Source organism: Halyomorpha halys, unplaced genomic scaffold, assembly GCF_000696795.3.
Source record: "Halyomorpha halys isolate HHAL.00 unplaced genomic scaffold, Hhal_1.1 Scaffold12.1, whole genome shotgun sequence".
Lineage (NCBI taxonomy): Eukaryota > Metazoa > Arthropoda > Insecta > Hemiptera > Pentatomidae > Halyomorpha > Halyomorpha halys.
In genome coordinates this window covers 460,348-481,258 of record NW_027109908.1, presented here as the reverse complement: position 1 = coordinate 481,258, position 20,911 = coordinate 460,348, and the positions used below count along the sequence as shown (strand labels likewise).

Sequence of the window (20,911 nt, the reverse complement as noted above, 5' to 3'; positions counted from 1 at the left end):
AGGCTGAGGTTCTATGGATACATGATGAGAATGAGAAGGCTGAGGTTCTATGGATACATGATGAGAATGAGAAGGCTGAGGTTCTATGGATACATCATGAGAATGAAACCTGCAAGACTAAACCATAGAATGTTTCAACGCATCAATAAAATTCAACAGGATATTTCAAGCAATTTAGGGATGGTATGGAACAAGTGATCTGACGTACCGGGATTTTTTAGACAGAGATGAGTACAGGGACGCTCTAGGGAGTGAAGGTTCTTGTGGAAAAGAAGCGCTCCAGAAAGGGTCTTGCGTGGTCTGAGGAGAGAAAACGTAGACACGCAGAGATCATGAGGAATAAGGGAGAAGAGGAAGCAGAAGCATTGGAGTTATGATATGCGCGTGGTTTTCAAGGCCTTTTCGTGAGAAAAAAAAGTGTACCAAAATTTTATTCGTGGCATGTATATTCCATGTTTTTATGTATACTTTATTTATAATTTTTATATTTACCCCAGTTACATTATTAACTCTTGTCAGACCCTAGATTAATGTGATTCTTACTAGGTTATAGCTTGTTCCGATAAATATGCAAAAAAAAAAAATTAACTATTCTAAGAATAATATTTTTGTTAGAAATCATTAATTTGAATGTATTTACGGATTTAACTAACTACTTAACTTAACTCTATCCGCCATTTTACCCATTCTTAAAGAATCATTATAAATGTAACTATTTGACAGCTATACTCATGAAAGTAATGTCGCACTGGGTCAGGTGTGATAGTTGATAGTAATGTCAGTGAAGCAAATGTCATGTTAACTATTACATGTATACGCCTGCGAATTATCTTACAGTTACAATTATTGCGGCAAAAGTGTTAGCTACTTACACAACGGTGTAACTATTTGAAACTTACAGTCATGGCAGGACTTATGTCGTGACAGTACTGTCACACTGGGTCGTTAATAGTACAAGTTATGTTATTGATCCAACTGTCACGTTAACTGCCACGCTTAACTGTCATATGTATATGCCTGGACAGTGAACTTAAGCAACATATCAAGCTTATCAAATATAATAATGATAGGTGGGAAAACTGTTCTTATACATCTGCCCCGAGCTACAGAAACAAATTCATCATGGACCTCAAAACAAATTTGCCCTAGAATTTCAGCATGTTCCACCTTTTAACAACCACGTGACTTACAACCGCTGCGACTAAGTACTGTACGTGAGAGGTGACTAACGACAGAGAAGGGTTTAAATTTATTTTAATGTCATGAACTCCTGGAAATATCCGTGATAATTCATTTAAATATTTTCTTTTAGTTATAGTTCTTATAGTTTCTTAAAAAGTTTCTTTTTAATGAAATTATTTTTTTTTCCATGGGGCTTTTACATCTATAATATATAAATTGGTATTTCACAAAATATTAATTTTTAAAAATTTATACTACTGTTAACTTATATTACTCAAGAACAGTATGCTAGAAATCTAAAAAGTTTAAACAAATTTTCATTTTCAACATCTCTGTAAACTATGTTAAAAAATCGAAAATATAAAATAAATCGATTCACAAGCGAGCGATCATAAAATCGAATTTATTTTCATTTTCGGCACATCTGAAATCTTTTAAAGGGACCCTTATATGTTAGGGTTACTACTAATATGATTAAAAATTAGTTATCAGGTTTTTTCAACAGCTAAAGATTATTTTAATAAGTTTTAGTAGCCATGTATCTATATAGCTAAATACTGTTAACTTATATTACTCACTTTTTTTCTTTTACAGCCATATTTCACATTATACTAACTTAGTTTATAATCAGACTTCCGCTTTTTAGTGGACCCTTTTCATTTCTTATTTAATAATTTTCGTTTGCAAAATGTAGGTGTAATCTGATCTAAAAAGTCTTTTCATTAATTAGTTAATAAGGATGGTATATTCTGCTGCTTTCTTGTATAGTATATTATTTTATTTTTATGTTAACAACTATAGATATGTAGATATACTGTTTTTTTTTGGGGGGGGGGGGTTCAAAGAGAAAGAAAAACTCTTTGTTGATTTTAACTATTTTGGCTTGTACTTAATATTTTAACTAATTATGAATTACGAATACTAATATAATATCCATAGCGGAAAATTCGAATACTCGACCTATATGATTTGGACTTCAAAATTTCTTTTAATATTGTAATTTCTATGTAAATCTTTCAAAATATGTTATAGAACCAATCCGCTAGCTTAGACTGCATCTAGACAAACGACTAACATGGAATCCTCCTACAAGACTGAAACTACAGGAAACTTAATAGACAAACGGTCTAAACTTCCAATCCATTACAAAAGACTGATTTATATAATAAGCCATATCTGGACATATGGAGTTAAGCTTTGGGGCTACACTAAACCTTCGAATTCCTCTCGTATACAAACCTTACAATCCAAAATCCTTCATAAAATCCTCAATGCTCATTAATATGTCATAAATAAAAGAATCTATATAGCCCTTAATGTTCCATATGTAACCGATCTAGTCCGAACCAGATATCAATCCTTCTATTATTTACTCCCTAACCACCAAAACCCTCTAGTTTCTAACATTGCTTCTTTTGCTATCCTCTCTATTGCTTCTCTCCTGACAATCCTCCGAGGCACCTGAAAAGAAGGCGGCCTCGAGACCTTCTAGTGTAGAAATATTATTACAGTGCTACCAATGGGTAATTTCTCAACATGCCTGTATCACTCTATTTTGATCATACATCAAATTTACTAGATTTATTTTTATGTAAATGCAGTTGTAAATAAAGTTGAACATTTCTCTGTTTTTCAGCTGGTTGTGCTCATGCTAAGGCATACCATTGGTACATAGACAGTATTTACCACAGAAAGGCGTTCCCAGCAGTGAAGTGCGATACATACGTAACGTATGAGCTTGGGAAATGTGATGACAACGAATTGGCATACATGGGAGCTTACACATCTCACAAGTAGTACTAAGTTTTTTCTATATTAAATTAATTAATATTCAATTCTGACTATTAATTAGTCATGGGAGAAAATTTATATGTTTAAAAATAACAAACGATCGTTCTATCATTGACATTAGTAAAGAATTAAGGGAGATACAATACACTGACTGAAAATTTCTTTGAATGTAATCGGGGACCATAACACTTATAAACCTTTAACAATAAGTTTCATTTAAATAGTTTCGCCAAAAACTATAAATCCTAAAATAACAGTTAGTATATCTATTTTTTATTTTTTTATTTTGTATTTCTAAGCCTAGAGTTGGGCAAAAGTCATCTATAACTGGCAACCAAAAACTAAAGATAAATTAGCTGTAGTTGTCTTGGAAACTAAAACTAACTGGTTAGTTGTTATCTGTTTGCTCATAGCTATTTCTAAGAACAACATTAGTTATTATCTGAAATAAGCAATCATTTTTTAGTTATGAAGAGTTAGCTACTATTAATAATCAGTTAGTTTTATCTTTAGTTTCAACAACAGGGTTTCTTATTACAGATTTCGTTTTCAGCATCTGCTAAAACATATTAAGGAACTCTAATATGTTAAAAATCTGAAAATTAAAATAAATCAATTCACAAGCGTGTGATCATAAAATCGAATTTATTTTTATTTTCAGGACATCCAAAATCTTATAAAGGGGCCCAATATGTTATGGTTAATGTTTGGGGGACCGCCTCAGATATACAACATGAATTCACTTATATTCCCCAAAATATTAACTTTTCAATCCCAGAACTAAGCAAATTAGGGTTATGAGAAGAAATAAAGTCAGAAAATAAAAAAAATTACTACCATCAATCAATATACAACCATAATAGTACAAGAGCCCAAGACGAGGAAAAAGGCAGTTATCTCACCCCAATTTTTGATTATTTTAATAAAAGCTATATAGCTATAATTACTAGTTAAAAAGTAGGAACAATACAAGAAAACCTAAGATAACGTAATTTAAAGAAGAGTAAATTTGCTAAAATATGAGCCCTAATAGAATTATTTACGTTAAATAGTTTTCGAGATATAGCTTTTTAAAAAGCAACATTTCATAAAAATGTTGTATGGGACGTACTGAAAGATCAGTAGTTAGTGAATTTATTTTGAAAAATTTATATCTCAATAACCATTTGACGTACAGATGTCTATTAGCACTCAAATTAAAGCTAGTATAATGAGCTATAAAGTAGTTTATAATGTTTATCTTCGTAGGAGTAATAGTTTACACGCAATTTGCTAAAATAAATTGATTTATAGTTGTTCGGACAAATTTTCATTTGCCACATTTATATTTATATGTGAATATCATAACAAATAATATCCCTACGAAGATAAGTGTCATAAACTACTTTATAGTAAGTTAAGTTTCCTTTATTTTGAGTGCTGGCGTATTATTATATTTGCGTCTTATGGATCTAGAGATATATTTTTTCAAAAATCCAACATTTTATACGAACAACTAGAAATTAACATTTTGTGGGTTTATTTTGTCAAATATCATAAAAACTACTACTCCTACAAAGATAAACATTATTAACTATTTTGTAGTAAATTTAACTAGCTCTAATATGAGCGGTAGCAGACATCTGTACGTCCAATGGTTTCTGAAATGAAGATTTTCATAAATCACACTTATTGTCCGAACAACTATAAATCAATTTATTTTAGAAAATATCATGAAAACTACTATTCCTACGAAAGTAAAGGTCATAAACGTCTTCGCAGTCCATTAAACTAGCGTTAATTTGAGTGCTAATGGACATTTGTACGTCAAATAATTATAGAGATATAGATTTCTCAAAATAAATTAACTAACTACTAATCTTTTAGTAGATTTTTAAGAAATTTTGCTTTTTAAAAAGCTATATCTCGAGAACTATTGGACGTAAATACCTCTTTTAGGGCTAAAATTAAAGAACATTTACTCTTCTTTAAATAATGTTCTCTTAGATTTTCTAGTGTTGTTGGTAGTTTTTATGATATAGAACTCCGAATGAAAAATTAATGTTTTTTTAGGTTTTGAAACAGCCACCATTTTTATTCCCCCTACCTATACTTGGCAGACTCATCAATTTAGACTAGTAATTATAACTCTTTTTTATTAAAGTAAAAAAAAATTGGGGTGAGATAACTGCCTTTTTTTTTTCTTCTCGGTACTAGAACAATTAAGAAATCGAGGCAGTTAGACAGTAAATGTTAGGTTACACAAAAAAAACTAGAAACCTGTAAAAACATTGTTCTTTTTACGTTAACGTTTATGCTCCAACCCACAGATTTAATGATGTTGAGAGGTAAAAAGAGAGAATTTAATAATTTAAATTATAACAAAACCAAAATTTAATAACAAATGTATAAATAAAGTAGAGGAAAAATAAATCCATTATTTTTACGTGAAATTTAATTTGGGTCAAATATGTACCGTTTTGTTCTATAATGTGTTTCTATTTTAAAGGTAGCTTCATAATGCTTCTCTCATAGAAATCTTCATACCTATTGCCGTAAAACTCTAGTAACCGATTTTCCCTGTCTTCCCTCGAAGCCAGTGCTAGGTGTGTATTTAACGTTAAAAATACCGGAACGGAATCTATAAAACCAAAATTGCACGTAATTATCTGTTACAATATCGGGATCATAAACACCATTAATAGTTTCTGGTTGGCTTGGATTTTCGCCTTTATCAAAGAAAAACTGTAAAATTATCCAATTTTCTCTTTGTTGACTTCCATCTTTAACACCCTGTAACTCACAATTGAATGAACCAGATAAAAAACAGCAAATGATTTTTTTTTAGTACGAAATGTCACCTTAAAAATGGGCATAAATATGAAATTGTTTGATCAATATTATAGAAGATATCGATTGCTACAGCAATCTACCGAATAAATAATGAATTTCGCCAACCTAATATATATATACAGAGACAGAAAAATTAAAGATTAAAAGAAAAGAAAATTAAATGAAAATAGTAAAGTTGCGTAAGTAGTTGGAAACGATGGCAAAGATTGGACAGTTAATATTCGTTAGCAGTTTATTTCAGAGCGTCCTCCCAACCACTGTCACCGGTCTAGTATTAAACAACTAAATCTCCATTTCACTGATATTTCATTTAGTAAAGTTTATCCTTCTATCCCTTAAAATAAGTTTGTAAGCTAAAATAGATATCTCTGTAACCGATGAATAAATTCTAGAGTCGAAAATTATTACTTTTCAAGACAGGAGTTCAAATTTTATTTAACGTGAGACATAACAAAGAATTGCATAATTTCAACTAGATAAAAATTTCAAATAATTTCATAAGAAATTTACGCAGATTGTATAAGTCAACTATTAATATGTTAAGTAAATTTTTAACGTGGTACGTTCACAAAGTTTTATGAATGATGAACTCTTTTGTGCAACGAACAACAATTCTTCATTCTGACTTTTCTATCCTAGAAAGTTGTTTGAATCAATTTATTAATACGATGAGGTGAAAAAACTTCCATTTAGAACAACAATTATATACTATATTTTTATACCACGTTTCGGATTTTAGATTTAGATTAGATTTTTATTCAGGGCGATCAACATCTAGATTATTACACCCTTTTTACTTTATTTATCTTCTTGTCTTTGATATTTGATAGTTGAATGTAGACTATTTTCTTTTTACTATGGTCGATATTGGTGGATTATATTTTATTATAAAGTTGAGTTTCTTTCAAAAATTTTATTATTTTGTCTATGGATTCTGCTGAGTCTTTAAGGGCCAATTCTCTTGTACGAGGAATTTTATTATTTTCGAAGGCTAGACGAAATGATGAGCATTCTTCAATTATATGCTTTATCGAAAATGGCGACTGACAGGTTTGGCATATAGGCTGGTCCTCTCTTGAAATTAAGTGGAGGAGTGTTAATTTGGAATGTCATATTCTTACTCTTGCAACAACCACTTCTTCTCTCCGGTTTCCCCTTATGGCACTTGTCCAATATTGTGTGTTTTTTTTTTTTACATTTCATAGTTTATTGTTAAGTGGTACGTCAGCCCACATTGAATCCAAACTTTTTCGGATTCTGTTCCTTAAAAATGCCTTTATGTCTTTCGGCTCGTAAATCTGGAGTGGTGGAACGTTCATGTTTCGGATTCACTCTGTATTCATGCACTTGTATCCTCATTTTGTCAATTACATATATTTCAATTATGACATTATGTGTATATGCCTGACAATATTTCATAATGGAGATAGATGTAATTGATAAAATGAGGATACAAGTACATGAATATGGGGTAAACCCGAAACAGGGTACAAAAAATATAGAATAATATTGTGTTCTAAATGGAAGTTTTTTTCACCTTATCATATTTAACAAATTATATTTATTCAACATATGACTCTCGGGCTTCAACATATCGCTGCTTGAGATTTCTTCATAGGCTTCCTGAAACTTCGTCAAAGTTTTCTAGATCAATGGAAGCGTATCGCTACCCTTTCAGGTCTCCCTGATTCAAAGAAACACTAAGTCCTTGGAAGCTAGGTGGGTCTGTATGTGGGTCTATAGGTGGGTCTATAAGTTGGTCTATATATGGGTCCGTAGGGTGGCTGCAGAAGTGTTAGCACGTTGGACTTTGAACTTTGATAAAACTTCGGAGACGACTAGTAACGATTGAGAAAGGCACATTGTGTAGAAAGATAACAGTACAAGAGCCCAAGAGGAGAAAAAAAGGCAGTTATTAAACCCCAATTCTTTATTACTTAATTGAAAACTATGTATAATTACTGATAAAAATTGATGAGTCTGCCAAGTATAGATAGTGGGAATATAAAATTGAATGAAATGAATGAAAAATTGGCTGTATCAAAACGTTACAAATAATTAATTTTTTATTTGTGGCTCTATATCTTTAAAACTACCAACAATAATAGAAAATCTAAGAGAGCATCAATTAAACTTGAGTAAATTAACTAAAATGTAAGCTATAGAGCTATTTGTGTTCAATAGTTCTCGAGATATAACATTTCAAAAAATGTTTCATGGAACGTACCGAGAAATCAGTAGTTAGAGAATTTATTTTGAAAATTCTATATCTCATAAATCATTTGACTCACAGATGTTTATTAGCACTCAAATTAAAGCTGGTTTAATGAGCTATAAAGTAATCTATGATGTTTATTTTCGTAGGGGTAATAGTTTTCATATGTAAATTTCATAAAAACTACTACCCTTACAAAGATAAGTTACATAAACTACTTTATAGTGAGTTAAATTTCCTTTATTTTGAGTGTTGGCAGATATATGTGCGTCTTATGGATCTAGAGATATATTTTTTCAAAAATCCAACATTTTATACGAAATAGAAAATCTAGAAATTAACATTTTGTGAGTATATTTTGTCAAATATCATAAAAACTGATGCTCCTACAAACATAAACGTTATGGAGTATTTTATAGTAAACTTGACTAGCTTTAATTTGAGTGCTGACAGACATCTGTACGTCCTATGGTTTCTTAAATAAAGTTTTTTATGAAAACAACTATAAATCAACTTATTTTAGCAAATACCATGAAAACTACGATTCCTACGAAGGTAAATGTCATAAACTACTTTATAGTACAATTATTTAGCTTTGATTTGAGTGCTAATAGACATTTGTACGTCGAATAATTATTGAGATATAGATTTCTAAATATAGATTCACCAACTACTGATATTTCAGTACATTTTTTATGTTGCTTTTTAAAAGGCTATATCTCGAGAATTATTAGACGTGAATAGCTCTATTATGGCTCATATTTCAGTAAATTTACTCTTCTTTAAATAATTTTCTTTTAGATTTTCTAGTGTTGTTGGTATTTTTTAAGAAAAATTAATATTTTTTGAAGATTTTGAAACAGCCGTCATTTTTTATTCCCTCTACCTATACTTGGCAGACTCATCAGTTTTGACTAGTAATTCTACATAGTTTTCATTAAAGTAATCATTAATTGGGATGAGATAACTGCCTATTTTTGTTCCTGGCTCTTGTACTATAACGTAGTGCTCTGCCGAAGGGTTCGGCGGACTTGACCCTTCAAACGGCAGAGCACTCCTACGTAAAAACTGACCTATGACATCCTATCAGAAGCAAGCCCTTTCTTGGACGAAATCGCCGAAGTTTTATCCAAGTTAAACTTCGGCGGCCATCCTATAACTTCCAGCGATTCGACATGATCCCAGCAGCAATTTCGAAAAGATCCTTTAAAAGCCTTCCGTGCAAAGAATTCCAAGGAGCCTATGAACAATGGAAAAACAATGAACAGGGGTGTGTTAATGCCCGAGGGTCATAAATTGAAGATTTTAAACAGTATGAAAATTAGATTAATTATTTTTTATTTATGATTGTTTGAGAGTGGTTTAGTTTATTATGAATGGACACAATTTTGATCCTTCTTTTTCTCTCAACTTTTTATTCTTTATAATTCTCCAACGTTTCGGCCCTCAGAACATTTTCAAGGATACAACCTACAAAATTTTTTTTGTTTTTACATAAAAAATTATGTTATTTATTTTAAACATGTGACAAGGGCAATTAGCCTGCAATGTTTTGGGTTTTTTTTTAAAAAAAGAAATGACATCAGAATTGAAGGTATGACCAAAGAAATCAGTATGTAGTTTGAAGGAAATAATGTAATTGTTATGTAAAAACAAAAAAAATTTTGTAGGTTGGATCCTTGAGAATGGCCTGAGGGCCGAAATATTGGAGAATTATAAAGAATAAAAAGTTGAGAGAAAAAGAAGGATCAAAATTGTGTTCATTTATAATAGTATAAAAATGTTTAATACATTTCTATAAATGAACCCTTAATTATTTTTACTGAACCCATCCCGATAAAATACAAAAATAAAATAAAATTCTAATCTAAACATTTATTTCAGGGCAAGAGGCAGTTACTATTTGACAACAAATAACAACACGTCGAATGAAGCAAATGATGTAGAAACTTCAACATTATATAATCAATAAAATTTATGTTGAAAAATATATCTGTTTTTAAATATATAATTATACCAGAAGAAGACAATTGACTGTGCGGTAAGTGAAGAACGCAAATAACAACGTTTCAGCTAGAATTTGAGGTCTTACTCTGAAGCCAGGTTCAAACACAAAGAATTGGTGTTGGAATCTGGCTCAAGAATCACTGATGAAGGAATGAAATTTTGGATGAAACGTTGGTCCTAATAAATAAATGTTTACTTATTTGTGTTCTTCATAGACCGCACCCTCAGTCTTCATATAATATCCATAGCCAGTTATTGGCACTGAGACAGGAATGCCTGAGATGTGGATATGATTTTAATTTGTATCTCTTGTGGCGATCTGATCGGCCTAGGAAGTCCGCGTGGTATGAGGGTCTCCGTTAGCATCTTGTCTAGACGTAGGGGAGGTTTATTCTTATTATTAAAACCTTGAGGCCTATTATTTTCCCCCTTCTTACCTCCTTTATTGTAAGTAACAATATTAACATATATCTAAGTATATACAGATGTAACTGGTGACCTTCCTTTGCCATATGGCATTATAAGGGATTGGGCTGGGTCCGCTGAAGGAGAGGGTTAGTATCATTATTTATTTATCACCCTACCCTGCCTATTAGACAATACGGGTGTTCGAAGCAGTGGGTACAACTCATTGCTACATATGACAAACATTACATAGCTATGGACACAGCTTGCTCTTGCTACAAAATAAATCTTGCTTTTCTACTGAGGCCTTGCTGAGGCCTTATTCTCTCCTACCCAGGGAGAAGTGAGTAGAACCCACAGCCTCCTTCCAACCATACACTAAGGTCTTGTAGTGCGGGTAGTTTTCTTTCTTCATCAGCTCAGGAAGATCGCTCTCAGTCAGAACATAGAGTCCTGCTTCCCTCATCTTGGCACTCAGTGCTTAGGTGCTCGGTGCTCAGTGCAGTAGTCGGGGAGAACCCACGTTGATTCTAGGCGTGAACCTACGGTAGGAAAGTACTTCCTTAGGGTGGCCCTTATTAAGCAATCCACCCACCGTCGATTCCATTCTAGCAAAGTTCATCTCGAAGGATCCTCTTCTATCAATTAGGGCTTTCAGCAATACGCGCTTGGAGGATCTCCGGTAAATCCGCCAGACCTTCTATCTTTATTTTGTGTCGATAATAGTCTTCCTGCAGGGTTACAATATTGGCCCAGGAGCCGTTGGCAGTGGGGTACAAAGAACGGGGAGGGCCTATCTTTCTTAATTCCAGATTTTAATCTTATTTCATATTATTTTCCCCCTATTTTCTATCTCTTGGTTTGTACTGTATTTTATATTTCTCCTTTTTAGCTGTTTTAATTTATTGTCTTAACCTTTCATTGTTCTTATTTAATTTTTACATTTCATTGTATACCTTTTTAATTTTTTATTTATGTTTACATCATTTAAGTGTTTGTATTTTTTTTAGCCCTGATGAAGCCCTGCAACGTTGGCCGAAACGTTGACTCAGTATAAATAGTTTAATCACTATTTGAGTTTTTCTTTAACCGTACATTAATATAATAATTGATATCAAAGTTTCAATAGAGTTCAACTAATGTATATACATGTATAAATATAGCAATAGCAAATCATTGCAGGGTCTGCTAGTGATTAATAATTCATTATTAATCAATCTAGTGCTTCAATAGGATATGGGCCAAGCACGCAAATAATTATTCATTAATAATAAATTATATTAATTATATTTCAATAATAGCTCATAAGTACCACTCCAAGCACATACTTTACCATGGAAAGAGGTAAGGGTCTATTAAATCTCTCAGTTAAGTTAACTAGAAGGTTGGGAGTAACTGAAGAGTTTTAATTTGCAGTTATTTTAAAGATCCATTTGTGCTGAGTATCTTTTAGAAAGATCTCTATAATCAAAGCACTCCTTGATTGGTTATATTGGCCATTGACAGTAAACTCTCCAGTTAGAAGTGCTTTTCAGCTTAATGAGACCTAGGTAAGTTTTTTTTTTTTTTATTCATTAGATACTTTTTAATGGAGTCACTGGGCTTTTGCCTATATAAGTTTTGATGTTTCTTATCGGTAATGTATAATCTGAGGTAATGTATTAGTAAATAGAAAATCTGCTGATGGGCACGCATCACAATTTTCACTCCACCCCCCCCACGTATTAATTTTTCAAATAAACCATACAATTGATGGACTAATTCAAATTTCAATAGTTTTCGGAAAAGTACTTTTAATAATTATGAAGTGTGTGCTCGATTTTAATAATAACTCTTTCATTGCATCCCAAACTGTTCAATCCCGTATCACAGCCCTCGAAGAATGGTGTCGTAATCTTTCATCAGTTGGTAGGTCTATCTGGTGAAGTATTTCCACAGCTTTTGAAAGAAAAGTGCGATGGGACCTCAGTCGTTCATTCGCTTTAGGATAATCCAACCAGTGTTCCTCTCGTCGCATAAGCATTTCATACAAACCCAGAGCAGTTTTCTCCCTCCTATCCTGCAATGGTTCAAGACCTGCTTGGAGTTCCATAGCTGTAATGGGAGTCGATTTCACACCGCCAGTGATTATAATATAACGCTGCTTTGGAGGAGGTTATTAAAAGTTCAGCTCCATACTCCAGATTAGACCGTAATTAAGATTTGTAGGCTGTACTGAGTACGTTTTTTTTTTTTGTAAATAATGTTCTTTTCAATTATTTTTACATAATTTTAACCCTACCTTAATTTACCTATTTGTATCTTATTATCCTACAATGTCCGAATATTTTTAGTTTTTTTGTACCTTGTTATATACAAAAATAGTTCAAAAACTATATAGATATTGTATAGTATATTAAAAACAAAACAATCATAGCAGTAGAACAGTTTAATGGTTATTTGAACTCAGACTTAAAACGTGTATTTTAAATATTAAAACTCGAAGTCAAAAATTTGCTCACAGTAATATTTACCGTTACTATATATTCCTTATATTGGTAAGTGAAAGTAAAAAATAACTAAGGTTAAGTATTACTTGTTACTATTTATTTATTATTTATTAATATTATTATAAAATTAAGTAATAATATATGGTTAAGTAGAAGCATAGTTTGGTTAATTTTTATGACGGCTGACAAGATCTTAAATTGGCAAATAGCTTTTTTAATAGTTACATGTCTGAGATGCTCTCTCATTCTCTCACCTTCAGAAGGTGGCTAATTTAAACGTAAGATGTAATTGTTGATAACTCTATGATTAAACCTAATATAACAGAGACTGCACACCATAAACTAGTTACGATGTATTAAACTGTCTTAACTACCCCGTTAAGACATCCAGTAACTGCCTTATCAAAGCTTTTGTAACTGATAGTCCCATTAACCCTAAACAACTTCTTGAGATTCCCAACACTAAAATGGAGATAACTTCGCCTATCTCCACATTTACTATGCACGTTACTTTCTATAGTTCCTCAGATATAGTTCTTTTTTTTCTTCTTAAAATAATATTTTTTACTAGTAGAGTTTTTTTTTTAAACTAATAAGAAATGTTGAATGAATAACACTCTTCCTTGTTTCATATATATATTTTATATCATTATAATGAAAACAACGATTCATGGGTGTCATCCCATCTTCAGGTCTCTAGAACAATAGAAGTAGAAGACATCACTAAAAACATAGATAAAGCAATCAATTTTAAAACAGATACCAAAACTTTATGTACAAACTATATATAGATATTGTAAATAAATTAACAATTTAAGGTTGTATAATAGTTATAGTGTTTAGAATAATTTAATGCATTGTTAGAGAGATAAATACTTTATTTATCTATGCTGCCTAAATACATCAGGTTGCTATCTCACACAGCATACTTATCAATCCGTAATCGGGCATATATAAATTACACATACATGGTATAATCCGATATAAAGAGATATAATAATAAGATATAATAAACAATTTGTCCCCCTACAGTTTCCTTTTACAATCAATTTCGGTCTGTACAACAAATACAAATGTTTCAATTCATTCCTACTTTTATTTGTAATTTCTGCTCCTCCAATTTCACCATTTCACAATTTTTTTATTCACCCGATCAACAAATTCGCTCTCCGGAATTCACCCTCCTAGATCCTATTCAGTGATCCGAAAATAAAAAAAATTGTATATAAGAAGATATTATGGCATATTCCCCCTAACTATAATTGGCAGACTTATCAATTTTGACTAGTAATTATATCTAGTTTTCAATTAAGTGATCAAAAATTGGAGTGAAATAACTGTATTTTTTCTCCCATTGGGCTCTTGTACAATAGACTGTGTTAAATGAGAATAATTGAAATAATGGATGATGATAGGTTTGCTAAAGCACAAAAGTGTACTTTCTTTTCTTTAATTTAATTTAATTTTACTTCCAAGTGGTTTTTTTATTTTTTTTTTGTTAATTTCCTTTTTTAATAACAATTCAGTTTTTATTTTGTAATTAAAATTAAATTAGTATTTATTACGCAGTTAAGGAGGTTTGTTGTGGTATTCATGTATAACATAAATACATCGCTGCGGCACGGTATACGACAACATTGAGAGATGCAACGGAATTATTGCCTGTATACAGACTGAGTCTTCAGTCCGAGGCCTAGAGTCAGAGTCAGAGATAGAGGTATCCACCGGCTCACCGCTTTTGAGGCCAAGAGAATTTTGGGTACAATTCAGGACCCCCACCCACCCAATTATCGACATCTGGATGACGGCGGATGCTGCAGAAGTGAGAAATATTATCGATATGCGCACATCGATATATGGCCGGGGACATCTACTGTGAGTGACTTTTTTTTCTCTTTCATCGATCCTCATATTTTGTTTGCTTCTAAGTTACTTATTATTTTGTATAAAGAGAATAGATTTTTGTTAACATATATATCAAAATATTTTCTTTCTTTTTACTTCACAATAATTACTTTTTTGTAACAACAAAACAGTTCATTTTTTTTATTTCTTTATATTTTAATTTAATTAAATTTGTATACCAGTTGGAAGGTTTCTTTTATTCTCTATTTTTTCTTTATTATTTTGATTCATTTCAGGCCTCCGTTTTTTATTTTTTAGCACCCGAACCAGCGAAAATATTTTCTCTGGAGAAGAGGTAGGTTTTTCATTTACGAAACACCCCTCGCCCCAACAAAGTTATTAACTAAAATATATTTTGACAAAGGAAAAATAGCCTACAACATTTTGATGACATTGTTAGCTGTTATATATTATATTATATTATTCTTTTTTTTATATTATCATTTGCCACCCGAAGCAGCCTTCTCCACGTCTGCCTGTATGCCTTGGCCTACTGCTTTCCACTTTGCTACTTGTAGCTCTTTCGCATCTTTGTTGATTCTATCCATCTCGTTTTTTTTGGGCTTCATTCTTGTGTAGGGGCGTCCTGATGTACAGCTCCGAGCCACATGTCCCGCCCATTTTTATCTCTTTGCCTTCATAACATGAGATGTCGACATGCCAGTCTCTGCAAGCAGTTCACTGCTAGTTTTTCTCTCCCATGGGTTAAGGCTCTGATCCCAGATCGCTACTGTAATCCGACCCTCGCAGCCATATATCAGAGCTGACTTTATCATGGCATTGTATACTCTTAGTTTCATATTTTTGGAGATTTTTAAGGATTTCAGTATTCTTGGCAGAGACAAGAAGGCTCTGTTATACGCTGTCTCTCTCAGTCCGTTGATCATTTATTGATGTTATTGTGGAGCCGATGTATTTGAAAATGTTAACTTTCGGAATCGATTTGCCGTTCACGCAGACCTTGCCATTAGGTTTAAATTTTGGCTTACAATCATATATTTTCTTTTATCTTCCTCCTAGCCGATTTCCTCTGCTTCACATTACAGTTTTTGCGAGTCTTAATTATTTCCTAGGAATGCAATGTCGTCCGCATTTAGCAGGATGTTGGTCATTATCTTGTTGGCCACCGGAAAGAGATGCGACATCGACAAAAAAACCGAAGTTCAATACTAAAACATCCATGTTGAAAAAACATAGCCCAAAAACTTCGATGTTTTTTTTAAACAATTACAGTAACATAAGGTCTGTTACAACGATCACGCTGCTCCAGCCAGTAAGAAGTGGTTTTTGAAACATAGAATGCGACATCGACTACAAAAAACATCGCTGTTTTAAAATATCCTTGCTTACAATACATTACCCAAAATACGTCGATGTTTTTGAACATTCATTTGAGTAACATAAGGTCTGTTACAACGATCACGCTGCTCCAGCCAGTCAGAAGTGGTTTTTGAAACATAGAATGCGACATCGACTACAAAAAACATCGCTGTTTTAAAATATCCTTGCTTACAATACATTACCCAAAATACATCGATGTTTTTGAACATTCATTTGAGTAACATAAGGTCTGTTCCAATGACTAGGCATGCTCCGGCCAGTCAGAAGTCCTTTTTCAATCAAAGAATGGGACATCGACTACAAAAACATCGATGTTTTAAAATATAGTTGCTTACAATACATTACCCAAAATACATCGAAGTTTTTGAACATTCATTTGAGTAACATAATGTCTGTTCCAACGACTACGCATACTCCAGCCAGTCAGAACTACTTTTTCAATCAAAGAATGGGACATCGACTACAAAAAAAACATCGATGTTTTAAAATTTCAATGCTCAATATTGAAATATCGTTGCTTGATTTTGAAGTGGATATGAAGCGGTCGTTGGAACAGACCTAGTATTTGAAAACTTTTTGAATTTGGTTCAATGGAGTTAAATATCAAAAAATCAATAAGAACAATTTACAAAATAATATTTTTGGCAATGTATTGTAAGCAACATATTTTAATATTGAGCATTGATATTTTAAAACATCGATGTTTTTCGTAGTTGATTTAGGATTCTTTGTTTCAAAAAACATTTTTGACAAGCCGTAGAATGCGTGATCGTTGGAACAGACCTTATGTTTCTGAAATTGTTGTTCAAAAACATCGATGAATTTTGGGTAATGTATTGTATGCAACGATATTTTAGAACATCGATGTTTTTTGTAGTTGATGTAGGATTCTTTGTTTCGAAATCCACTTCTGTTACTGAAGTGGATGTTCAAAAACATCGATGTATTTGTGGCAAAGATTTGTATGGAACGATATTTTAATATTAAGCATAAATATTTTGAAACTTCTATGTTTTTCTAGTCGTAATTTATCTTTATTACGTCGTTAGCGTGAAGGTTGGAGGTACTTTTATATCCCACCACATTGTTGATAGGAATCTATTTGTACTGTAATTTTTTTGTTATTATTTAGTTAACTTTGGAAAAAAAAAAAAATTAAAAATTGGTACAAACGTAAAACATCAATGTTGAAAAAACATTGATGGTTTGAAAACATCAATGTCGATGTCGCATCCCTAATTTCTCTGTAATTGTCACACTCATATTTGGAGCCTTTCTTCAGAATAGGACAAATGGTATCCTGCTGATATTATAAATATGATATGGTAATTTGTAATTCAGAATGTTTTAAAAATAATACTTAATGATTAGAATGTAGTTCCAAATAGTTAATCAATTGCTCCATTTAAAATGAATGACCGAAACGTAGCAGTCAGAAGAAAATAATATTTGTTATTATAATTGATATACAAACCTGTCTCAAACAAAAAAAAATTATAATTTTTTTTATTTGTTATATTATATTGTAGTATAATATAGTAATATATAGTAGTAGTATAATATAGCCAAGAAATAAAAAAAAACATTTTTTTTTTTTTATTTCCACTCAATAATAATCAAAATTATCTCAAAATAAAAACAATGCACTCGGAACCTTTTTCCTCATTCCCTCACATCGTTCTTGAATGGACCAATCAAATCGATCGGTTATCGATTGTTTCTCCACCGAAAGAGATAACCTCATTAATATTTTATTGACGTATTAAACTATCATATTAAATTATACTATTATGTTATCTATAATGTATTTTATAGAAATCTACCATTATTTCCGAAAACAATCTACCTTAATCAAACTTGGCAGAACTATTGCATTGGGGTAGAACAATAACAGTATCTAGTTACCCTTTTCTGGTCCTAACTTTTGTTCTGCTAGCACTTGTTGATCCAGTTAAGAGAAACTAATCGGTTCTTGAAGTTATAATTACATCAAATTTACCTACCGTTATACAACATCAAATTCATCAATTACCTAGCACTAATTTAACTTAATTTGTTCTATGTTATCAAACAAGTTTTCTCATTTAAGCCTTAATTCAACGTACATAAACATTTCAATGATATATTCAGCCCATAGTTAAGGTCAGAACATACAACATATTGTTTAGTTCATTTCAGTCCATTATTTTTTACCTTTTATGTTAAAATTGTGTCGCGATCGGCTTGTTGTCCTAGTAGTACAAAACCCCAAGAAAAGAAAAATTCAAAATTGATGAGTCTGCCAAGTATACGTACGGGAAATAAAAAATTCCGACCTTTTCAAAACGTTAAAAATAATTAATTTTTTATTCGGAGCTCTGTATCTTTGAAAGTACCAACAACAATAGAAAGTCTAAGAGAACATAATTTAAAGTAGAGTAAATTTGCTAAAATATTAGACCTTATAGAGCTATTTACGTTTAATAGTTCTCGAGATATAGCTTTTTACAAGCAATATTTCATAAAAATGTTGTACAGAACGTACTGAAAGATCAGTAGTTAGTGAATTTATATTGAAAAATCTATATCTCAAAAACCATTTTACGTACAGATGTCTCTTAGCACTCAAATTAAAGCTGGTTTAATGAACTATAAAGCAGTTTATCACGTTTATCGTCGTAGGAGTAATTGTTTACATGAAATTGTTCGGACAAATTTTCTTTTGCCAAATTTATATTCATTGAACTTATTAAACTTTAGTGAACTATTATTTGGTAGTAAAGTTTATACTGTTCCAACCATCTGACAGTTAATTGAAAACATTTGTTACAAAAGCGGAATTAATGACAATGCTATATATTTTATAGTTCACTTAGCTGACCTGGCAATGCTATTACTAAATTTAAGGAGGTAAATAGATTTAATGAACACAGTTGACAATTTGATCATAAAATATTGTATTTAGTTAAAATTTAACTTATACAAATACTTTATTAATATGGTTTGGTAATATCAATTAAACCAATACATGCTTATGGTAGTACAAGAGCTCAAGAGGAGAAAAAAGGCAGTTATCTCATCCCAATTTTTGATTAATTTAATGAAAACTATTTTTGTAATTAATAGTCAAAACTGATGAGTCTGCCAAGTATAGGTAGGAGCAATAAAAAATGGCGGCTGTTTCAAAGCGATAAAAAAAACTAATTTTTCATTCGGAGCTCTATATCATAAAAATTAGGAGCAACACAAGAAAACCTAAGAGAACGTCATTTAAAGAAGAGTAAATTTGCTAAAATATAACAGTTTTCGAGATATAACTTTTTAAAAAGCAACATTTCATAAAAATGTTGTATGGGACGTACTGAAAGCTCAGTAGTTAGTTAATTTATTTTGAAAAATTTATATCTCAAAAATATACAGATGTCTCTTAGCACTCAAATTAAAGCTAGTTTAATGAACTATAAAGTAGTATATGACGTTTATCGTCGTAGGAGTAATATCTTTCATGATATTTAATAAAATAAATTGATTTATAGTTGTTCGGACAAATTTTCATTTGCCAAATTTATATTCATATGCGAATATAATAAAAAATAATATCCCTACGAAGATAAGTGTCCTAAACTACTGTATAGTAAGTTATGTTTCCTTTATTTTGAGTGCTAGCTTATTATTATATGTGCGTCTTATGGATCTAGAAATATATTTTTTTTCAAAAATCCAACATTTTAAACGAACAACTAGAAATAACCATTTTGTTAATTTATTTCGTCAGATATCATAAAAAATGCTGCTCCTACAAAGATAAACGTTAAAAATTATTATATAGTAAATTTAACCAGCTTTAATTTAAAGCTGACAGACATCTGTACATCCTATGGTTTCAGAAATATAGTTTTTCAAAACTCAAACTTATTGTCCGAAAAACTAAATTATCATAGCAAATATCATGAAAACTACTATTCTTACAAAAGCAAAAGTAATGAACTACTTTATAGTACATTTAACTAACTTTAATTTTAGAGCTAATAGACATCTATACGCCACATAGTTCCTGAGATATATATTTCTCGAAATAAATTAACTAACTACTGATATTTCAGTTCATTGTAATGAAATGTTGCTTTTTAAAAGGCTATATCACGAGAACTATTGGACGTAAATATCTCTATTAAGGCTAATATTTCAGCAAATTTACTCTTCTTTAAATAATTTTCTTTTGAATTTTCAAGTATTGTAGTTTTTAAAATATAGAGCTCCGAATGAAAAATTAAGTTTTTTTTAAGATTGTGAAACAGCCGCCATTTTTATTCCTCCTGCCAAGTGCAGACTCATCAGTTTTGACTAATAATCATATATAGGTTTCATTAAAGTAATCAAAAGCGGGGTGAGATAACTGCCTTTTTTTCTTCCCGGCTCTTGTACTGTAAGACCTATAAGTGAAAGTTGTCTGATTGTTTACTCGATTTTTGTGAGTCTCGAAATGAAAGTTTTAGTTGGTTTAGTTGGAGTGATTGAAATTTCTTTTTGTATTCTAGATTTTCTCTCCGTAAATTCTTAGCTCCTACATATTTTCTCATCATCCAGTTCTTTCTTACTAGATTATTCCAAGTAAACCACAATGGTTCCTATTCATCCCTCTATTTTCAATCCGCTGGTGTTCCTCAAGGTAGTATTCTCGGTCCCATCCTCTACACCGTCTATACAGCTGACATCCAAACAACTCCTAACACTATCCTTACCACGTATGCTGATGACAAATGTG

General features: G+C 31.4%; 2 protein-coding genes across 2 annotated transcripts in view; one reads left to right on the top strand and one right to left on the bottom strand.

Annotated features, from left to right (window-relative positions):
• LOC106678973 (lipase member H-A) overlaps positions 1 to 9,992 on the top strand; it is a 24,733-nt gene extending 14,741 nt beyond the window's left edge. Inside the window, exons 5-6 of the mRNA XM_014417859.2 lie at positions 2,819 to 2,975; positions 9,905 to 9,992. Of these exons, the coding sequence (XP_014273345.2) occupies positions 2,819 to 2,975; positions 9,905 to 9,992 (245 nt within the window). The remainder of the gene's footprint in view (positions 1 to 2,818; positions 2,976 to 9,904) is intronic.
• RYa-R (RYamide receptor) overlaps positions 1 to 20,911 on the bottom strand; it is a 707,678-nt gene that overhangs the window by 594,577 nt on the left and 92,190 nt on the right. The gene's annotated exons all lie outside the window — the stretch shown is intronic.